Consider the following 9,524-nt stretch of genomic DNA (forward strand, 5'->3'; position numbering starts at 1 on the left):
AAGGTTCCATGAGCTTCAGAGAAGAAGGTATATTTTTCCTATTTGGATGGAATGTTCTATAGATGTCTGTTAAGTCCATTTGCTTCATAACCTCCAATAATTCTCTTAATTCTCTATTAGGTTTCTGTCTGATTGATCTGTCCCTTGGAGAGAGAGGTATGTTGAAGTCTCCTACTACTAGTGTGTGTGGTTTGATGTCTGCCTTGAGTTCTAGTAATATTTCTTTTACATAAGTGGGCGCATGCACTCATTTTAAAGGCCCACTGTCTTATATCTCCTGACCATCAACACTACAAAGTCAACTAGCTTTGCCAGAAAATTACTTGTTCTACAAAGAAATACAAGTCTTTCCCCAGCATTCAACATACAACTGGAGATGATACGTCGGTATTCGAGTGTCCCCATCATTGCTTCTAGACTCCATCAACTTCTGCAAAACCTCCCTTCTCTTTAAGCATCACCCACTCACACTAGCCCCAAACCTTCCTCAATGAACACATTTTGTCTTCACTCTCGATATTCAGTGTGCTATGTCAACAAGGAAAGTCTTGACACTATCCTGGGAAACTTCAAAGCTCAAGCCATGTAATGTGTACACAAATGTTAATTCACCTATTCAAATAATATATGCACTCGCCCTCCAGTAACCCATTCCAATGACAGAACTAGGCCTTGTCATTGTGTGGATGTATGCAAGCGCATATACACGCACACAAGAGGGAAGGACCTAGGGCCCTGTGCATGCAAAGCACACACTCCATCACTGAAGCGTGACCACATGCATACCCAGCCAATGCCATGATGCAGTTCAACTTCTTCATATACATAAATGAGGTGAAGAAACACATGGGGCAAAAGAATTAGACCACTGAAGGGCTCAGTCTATTCTTAGGTTCTCAAACCAGTCCTAGATTCTTTCATTTACCCATGATTACCACTTCTCAGGCCCCTTGTCCATTATTTCCCTTGGCATATGAATTTATCTCATACTTCAGTTAAAATAAGCCACCCAGCCTCTTCAGCTACCACACTATCTCCTCCCTCCTTTATACACTTTACTTATCTACTTATACACCTTCTCTTTGGGGAAATGTATGACAGCATCTATGAAATTTATCCTTCCAACTCTGTCTTTTCACTCCTACATTCCAGCATCCTGCAATATCAATTATTATTCCCTTGTTTCTGCATTGTCATCCTCACTGGTAGTTCATCATCATACTTGGATTGTGCTATTTGAAAAGAAGAGAATGAAGAGAGGAAATGAAAGAGATGGAGAGAGAAGGTAAAAGGGAGGACATATGGGGCTTTTTAGTAACATTTATTACGTGTTTGTTTGTTTATTGGCATGTGTCTGTTTTAGGGTGCATAAGGGTCAGAGAACAACTTGAAGGGATCAGTTCTTTCCTTCCATCATGTGAATTCCAAGGACTAAACTCAGGTCATCAGGCTTGGCAGCGAGTGCATTTTCCCAGTGAGCCACTTTGCAGCCCAAGTATTATTTTAGCCTGGGATGTCTCCATAGGCTCATGCATTGAGTGTTCAGTCTGGATTGCCATGCTCTTCTAAAGACTAGAGAGCCTGAGGGGTGCAGACTGCTGGCTGAAGTAGATCCCTAGGAGGGGTGGAGTCTTTGAAGGTCACGCCCAGTGCTGGTTCCCATCTAGTGCTCTCTACTTTCTGTCTGCTGCTATGTGCTCCTGCATCTGACTGGGGCCATGCTTTTCCTAATGTGAGGGACCAAGATTTCTAAAACCATGACCCCAAAACCCCTTTCCTTCCTAAGCTGCTCCTGCTCGGGATGTTGTCAGCTTCCTCCCATCACTAACTATTCTAGGGCTGCCATGGACTCAAGTCTCCCTACATCCTCTCCTTTGCTTCATTCCTCTGTCAATGCCAAAGACACTTCTACAACTCTATTCACTCGGACAAAAATAAGGGGCAGGCACAGGCATCCTGTTCTGATGGAAAGCAACATCACATTAGAGGGGTCAAGAATGCTGGCAAAGTTTTCTTAGGCAGATAAACCTGATGCAGGAACTGAAGATAAACAGGTAACAGAATTCAGATGGCAAGCACTCCGGGCTCCTGCATCCAGACCATCCCATTCCCAGAACACAAGGTTTCCCATTCTCATGGGCATGCTTTTCGGAAACTATTTTGTCATGGTAGAAAATGTACTAGGTCAAAACTCTGCAGTGATATGTTTTCAATAGCTGCAGATTCCCGACTGCCATAACTAATCTGAAGTGTTTGGAGGTGAGGAAACAGTCACACTCCTTCTGGTACCTCTAAATTCACAGAAATCACTGAGCAAATTACAAATGATGCATCCTATTGCCTTACAATGCTAACGATTCAAAGCACCTACTTCTCATACATCTTTTTAATTAGAATACAGACAGTCTTTCTTATACAACTTTCACACATGCTAAGTCTTATTTGACCCTCCTTCTGTACTCTTTTCCCTCATCTCCTTGCCCCTACTCGTACCCTCCACACCAATGTTCCCCTTTGAACACCCCTAGAGTTCAACTTCCATATAATATATGTTCTATTACCTCCTCCACCCACCTCCCTTGAAGTGTCATATGACTTTGTTTCATGTCAAATGAAAAAAAATTCTTGGTTTTTCTAAGGCAGGGTCTCATTGTGTAGCCCTGGCTAGCCTGGGACTTGCTCTATAGACTAGTCTGGCCTTAACCTCATAGATATCAGTCTACTTCTGCCTCCCAAGTGCTAGGATTAAAAATATGCACCACCATGCCTAGCCTGACAAAAGACTTTCTAAATACGACACTAAAAGCATAAGCAACATTTAAAAATTAACAAACTGCTGAGCAGTGGTGGTATACACCTTTAACTCCAACACTGGGAGGCAGAAGAAGGAGGTTCTCTGTGAGTATAAGACCAGCCTAGTCTACAGAACAAATTCAGGACAGCCAAGGCTACTCAGAGAAACCCTGTCTCCCTGTCTCCAAAAACAAAACAAACAAACAAACAAAAAACAAATCAAACTTCATGCTTTACATAATGCCAAAGAAAGCAAAAAAAAAAAAAGGTAGAAGAAAATCTTTGCTAATCATGTAAGAATACTAGATAAGAATCTAGCATCCAAATTATATAAAGATCTCTTACAGCCTGGCAGTGGTGGCGCATGCCTTTAATCCCAGCACTCGGGAGGCAGAGGCAGGCGAATCTCTGTGAGTTCGAGACCAGCCTGGTCTACAAGAGCTAGTGCCAGGACAGGCTCCAAAACTACAGAGAAACCCTGTCTCAAAAAACAAAACAAAACAAAACAGAAGATCTCTTACAAACCAACAGTTTTAAAGATGCAATCCTAAAATATACATAAAAGCTTTTCTACAGAACATAGAAGAACTGATAAGAATGTGAGACCATCAAGTATGGTTGGTCTTAAGAGAAATGCAGATCAAAACCATAAGATACCGCTTCATAGTAACATAGCTATAATTTGAATTACAAATAACAAACATTGGTGAAGACATGAGGAGATGCCACACACATTCTTGGTACAGATGTAGAGTGATGTAGCTACTATGGAAAATGGTTTGGTGGGGCCTCAAACTATTAAAGATTGACTCATCACAAGGCACAGCAACGTTAGACTCAGGTCTGTGTCTAAGAGCACAGAAATGTATTCCCAGAGCTAGTCAAACTACAGAGTTTGAAGGCGCAGTCTTCACAACTAACCCCACTTTTAAAACCAACCATAATTCTCTAAAATCACTTCAGACTCAACAGTTTGTCAGGGAATTTCACAAACTTACTAATGTTCTTACAGGCAGTTATGAGGAGCCACATATCCCAGTGCAGACAAGATCTACAGTCCGTGTGCTACAGAGGCTGTCTGGGACAACTGTTGAATTGGAATAAGTGAACACATGACACTAATGTGTCCATAGGAGTTTTATATTAATGTTAGCTGTCTACTCGATATCTAATGTGTCCATAGGAGTTTTATATTAATGCTAGCTGTCTACTCGATATCTAATGTGTCCATAGGAGTTTTATATTAATGTTAGCTGTCTACTCGATATCGGATGTGTCTATAGGAGTCATGTAGGCTGACTGCTGGTCTTCAACTGTCCCCCAGTCTCATTCCCAGCTCTGGAGCAGACCACCTGCTGCAGACTCCCCTCCCTCACAGACCTCATCTTCAGTGGATCACACAGATCTTCAACTCTCCTCCCCCCACTCACTGCTTTATCCCAGCCCCTAATTCCAGAAGTCATTCCCTGAGAACTCATGCACCAAGCAGGCCAGAAAGTCAGATCGGCCACCAGAGCAAATGGATGAGCTTCAACTCCTCTCTCTCCCTCCTCTCCTCCAAATCCAATCCCCCAGCCTCATCCCAGCTCTGCAGCAGACTATCTATTGTGGCCTCTCCCCACTCTTTGCCACCATTCTCAGGGGACTAAGCACAACCTGGGGAAACACCACAATTTCCTCCCTCCTGTGGACCTCCTCAGGACACTCCAAGTCCACCCCGATTCCCAAGTGTCAGCTCCCAATATTGGAATCCTACCTATGTCAATTCTAGGGTCCAATCTGAGAAGAATTCTGCCAGGCAAGACATAGACATCAATACTCTCTTAAGAAAAGGGGGACAGAAACTGAGGAACAATACACCCACCCAACAAAAACAAGATCAAATATCAGCACGTAGAATGTGAATGTTCCCAACCCCTGATGCCTAGACACCAGTTTAAAAACACAGCCAATAGGCTATTCTCCTGCCGAAGACCACGCAAATTTCCAGGCACATCACCATCCAGCATGACCAGTGTGGACAAGCATGAGGGCACCATTCAGGTGCAAGGCCAGGGACTCTTCTTCAGAGAGGCTCGGCCTGGCAGTGGGGAGGCTTCTCGCTTCTCTGTGCTGCTGTTGCATGGTATCCGTTTCTCCTCTGAGACCTGGCAGAACCTGGGTACTCTGCGTAGGCTGGCTGAGGCTGGCTACAGGGCTGTGGCTATTGACCTACAAGGTCTTGGCCATTCCAAGGAAGCAGCAGCCCCTTCCCCTTTAGGGGAATTGGCCCCTGGCAGCTTCCTAGCAGCTGTGGTAGATGCCTTGGAGCTGGGACCCCCAGTTGTCATCAGTCCATCCTTAAGTGGAATGTATGCACTGCCCTTCCTCCTGGCCTCTGGGTCCCAACCCCGGGGCTATGTCTCAGTGGCTCCCATCTGCACAGACAAAATCAGCGCTGCTGACTATGCCAGTGTTAAGACTCCAACTCTGATTGTATATGGAGACCAGGACCCCATGGGTTCCTCCAGCTTTCAACACCTGAAGCAGCTGCCCAACCACAGAGTGCTGGTCATGGAGGGGGCGGGGCATCCCTGTTACCTGGACAAGCCTGAGGAGTGGCACACAGTGCTGCTGGATTTCCTGCAGGGACAGCCTGCCAGCTCTGGGATCTCTCGCTGTCTTCTTCCAGTCTCTCCTGCCACAGGTCTATCTATACATCTGTCTGGGCCCCTGTCACTTCTGCTTTTCTCTTGCAGAGGCAGATCGGATCAAGGAGGTAAAATCAAGTGGGAAAAGCCTCGGATTTAGGGGAGAAATCAGATTGTGGGTAATCCATGTGCTTGTCCTTGCTTGGCTCTCACCACTTAGCTTGAGTACCCGCCACCTCCTTCTTCAGCTGCAGGCCAGACATTCCCTTAACTTCCCTACCCCTCTTAGGCCATAGATAACAGACATGTATGAATGCTTGTTTAGATTCATCCCACACCCAAACAGAACCCTTCCCTTGGGAGCATGTGGATCCACTTGATTGGACTGATACGCACATTCCTTTTTTTTTAAGTTTTTCCAGACAGGGTTTCATTGTGTAGCCTTAGCTGTCCTGGAACTAGCTCTTGTAGACGAGGCTCGTCTCAAACTCACAGAGATCCACCTTCCTCTGCCTCCCAAATGCTGGGATAAAGGTGTGCGCCGCCACTACCATTGTCTTGAGCAGCCTTGCATCACAGGCTTGCACAGGTACATGTGCAATTCCCTGTGAAGGAAGGTGGGAACCTCTTTCCGAGCCACTCTTTGTAAAAGATCCCCTTGCCAGATTAAAGATGGAGCCAGCCCTAGATTTCTCTCACCTACATGTTGCAACTGGTCCCAGGCCAGAATTGCTTCCTTCCTCAGAAGGGGAGGTACACTCCTCTGCCTTTCAAATATACCCGTTTTACTTTTCCCCTTCCTTTTGGGGGCTGCAAAGCTCCCCAGGTCATCAAGCCTGAATCTTCTTAGGCAAGCCTTTTTCCTGCTATGAGGTTTGGGAGTGGGGTGGGGAGACAGACTGTGTAGGTCCCTGAAATAAAGTGATCTATTAGACCTCAAAAAAAAAAAAAAAAAAAACCACACACACACACAACCAATAACAGCCAAGACAGTATGTCTAGAGACAAGAAACCCTCCTACTACAGAAGGCCCTGAATCTTCCGACAATGATGAAACACATGTAAAAGCCATTAAAAGAGCCATAATGAAATGATACAGGTCCTTAAAGAAAAACAAACAAATCCCTTAAAGAGTTCTATGAAATCACAAACAGTGGAAGGAAATGAATGAAACCATTCAATACCTAACACTAGAGAAAATCCCCTAGCCACAAACTAGTCAAAACACTAAATGTATAGAATAAAGAAAGAGTATTAAATAAAATCTTCAAAGAAATAAGACCAAATAACATACAAATGCAGACCTATTAGAATTATACCCAAATTCTCATGGAGACTCAAAAAGCCAGTAGGGGCTGCACAGATGTTATACAGACTCTAAGAGACCACACATGCCAGCACCACACTACTGTACCCAGAAGAATTCTCAGTAACATTAGATGGACCAAGTAAGACATCCACTATAAGACCAAATTTAAGCAATATCTATCTACAAATCTAGCCCTACAGAAGGCACTAGAAGGAAAAATCCAGCCTAAAGAGGTTCACTACACCAAAGAAAACACAAGAAATAAATAATCCCAAACCAGCAAAACAAAATGGAAAAACGCATACGCACCTCCACCACAACAACAAAATAACAGGAATTAGCACACACTATTCACTGATATCCCTCAACGTTGGTGGTTTTGATTTTCACTAATAAGACAAAGACTAACAGAATGGATGCAAAAGCAGGATTCACACTTCTGCTGCATCCAAGAAACACACCTTAACATCAAGAATAGACATCACTTCAAGTTAAAAGAATGGAAAGAGATATATCCAAGCAAAGGACCCAAAAAGTAAGCAGACATAGCCATTTTAATATCTGACAAAATATCCTTCAAAACAAAACTAATCAGAAGAGATCAAGGAAATTACATATTAAAGAAAAAAATTCACCAAGAGGGCATTGCCCTTCTAAACATTAATGCACCATATACAATGGCACCAAGTATATATAAAAACACTACTATAGCCTAAATCACATATTGGCTTTCACACATTCTTGTGGGTAACTTCAATACCCCACTCTCACCAATAAACAGGTCACACAGACAAAAACTTAACAGAGAAATGCTGGAGATTACTGATGTCATGAACAAAATGGACCTACCAGATATTTACAGAATATTTCACCCAAACACCAATTATATACCTACGTTGTCAGCACCTCATGGAACATTCTCCAAAAATGACCACATACTCAGGCATAAAGCAAGTCTCAACAGATACAGAAAAACCAAAACACCACCATGCATCCTATCTTACCACTCTGGATTTAAAATTAGATATCTTCTTTGTTAGGTTTGGTTGGTTGGTTTCGTTTGGTTTTTCAAGTCAGGGTTTCTCTGTGTAGCAGTCCTGGCTGCCCTGGAACTGACATTGTAAATGGGTTGGCCTCAAACTCACTGAGATCTACATGCCCCTGCTTCCCAAAGTACTGGGATTAAAGGCATGCACCACCACTGGCTGCCTTAAATCTGGATATCAATGACAGAAATAACACAAAGTTTACAGACTCATAGAAACTGAAGTCACTAATGAATGAAAAAAAAACTGCATCAAGATAGAAATAAGAGAAAAAATTAAAAACTTTTTGGAATTGAAAGAAAACGAAACACAGCATACTCAAACTATGGGACACAACAAAAGCAGTTAGTTCTAAGAGGCAAGTTTGTAATACCAAGTGCCTACATTAAAAAATAATTGAAGATGTCTTATTCTAGTAATTTAACAGCATACCTGAAGGCTCAGAACAAAAAGGAGAAATCATGCCTAAATAAATAGATAGCAAGAAATAATCAAACTCAAGGATGAAATCAATAAAATACAATAAAACTACAAAAATCGGTTTGTGAGCTGAGCATCCAGCAGGGAGACCTGATCTTTCGGCGCCAGGGGAGCCTACATTGGGGTGAGTGTCTGGCCCCCTGGCTGCAGCCCGGGACAGGGAACTCAGAATTTCCTCAACCCCCTATCCTTCCTGGGCTCTCTGCAGGGCCTCTACTCCCTGCATACTGCATCTTTCTTCCTATCTCACCCACCATTCGCCCTCCCCACTTCGGCCTCACTGTGCCCTTTTGACTCATAGCATCACACAGCCCAGCCTGTCTGGGCACTGGGTCGGAATCCTCTGGGCACCCAAGCGGGCAGGAGTTCCTTTGTTCCTATAGCCTGCCTGCACCAAGCAAAGTAGGCTCTTTGTTTATGAGCTAAGCATCCAGCAAGGAGACCTGATCTTTCGGCGCCAGGGGAGCCCACATTGGGGTGAGTGTCTGACCCCATGGCTGCAGCCCCGGACAGGGAATTCAGAAGTTCCCCATCCCCCTATCCTTCCTGGGCTCTCTGCAGGGCCTCTACTCCCTGCATACTGCATCTTTCTTCCTATCTCACCCACCATTTATCCAGAACCCTCCCCACTTCGGCCTCACTGTCCTCTTTCAACTCATAGCATCACACAGCCCAGCCTGTCTGGGCACTGGGTCGGAATCCTCAGGGCACCCAAGCGGGCGGGAGTTCCTTTGACATTGGGGAGAGTCAACATTGGGGAGAGCCATCACTGGGGAGAGCCAGCACTCGAAAGGTACATCAGTAGGCAAGGAGACCTGATCCTGTAAAAGAAGATCCATAAGGGAGCATTTGGAAGAAGAGATGGGCAGACGCCAATGCAAGAATTCATCCACCATGCTGAAAAGCAACATGAAGCCACCAGAAACAAGTGACCTCACAACGGGAGGACATGAACACCTTAACCAAGAAGAAGTACAAAAGATTGACTTCATGAAAGTGATTGACGACCTTAAACAGCATGTAAATAACGCCCTTATAGAAATGGATGAGAAATATACCAGAAAGTTTGAGGAATTGAATAAATCAGTGAATGATACCCTAGAAAACCAAGGAAAAACAATCAAACAGATAATGGAAACAGTTCAAGACTTGAAAAATGAAATGGAGGCAAAGAAGAAAACACAAACAGAGGGCCGGCTGGACATGGAAAACTTAAGTAAACAAACAGAGACTACCGAAACAAGCATAACCAACAGAATACAAGAG

At 44.0% G+C, this 9,524-nt stretch overlaps 1 protein-coding gene across 1 annotated transcript; it reads left to right on the forward strand.

The window, feature by feature from the left end:
- The first annotated feature begins 4,800 nt into the window (after positions 1-4,800).
- Positions 4,801-5,583, forward strand: LOC101994195 (protein ABHD14B-like). The gene has a single exon (XM_005354012.1). The coding sequence runs from the start codon at positions 4,801-4,803 to the stop codon at positions 5,581-5,583; it is 783 nt and encodes a 260-aa protein (XP_005354069.1).
- Positions 5,584-9,524: the final 3,941 nt, after the last annotated feature.

Source organism: Microtus ochrogaster, chromosome 15 (genome assembly GCF_000317375.1).
Source record: "Microtus ochrogaster isolate Prairie Vole_2 chromosome 15, MicOch1.0, whole genome shotgun sequence".
In the NCBI taxonomy this organism is placed as follows: Eukaryota; Metazoa; Chordata; class Mammalia; order Rodentia; family Cricetidae; genus Microtus; species Microtus ochrogaster.

Coding starts and splice junctions, on each gene's coding strand:
- LOC101994195 (XM_005354012.1), top strand. CDS start 4,801: ATGACCAGTGTGGACAAGCATGAGGGCACCATTCAGGTGCAAGGCCAG.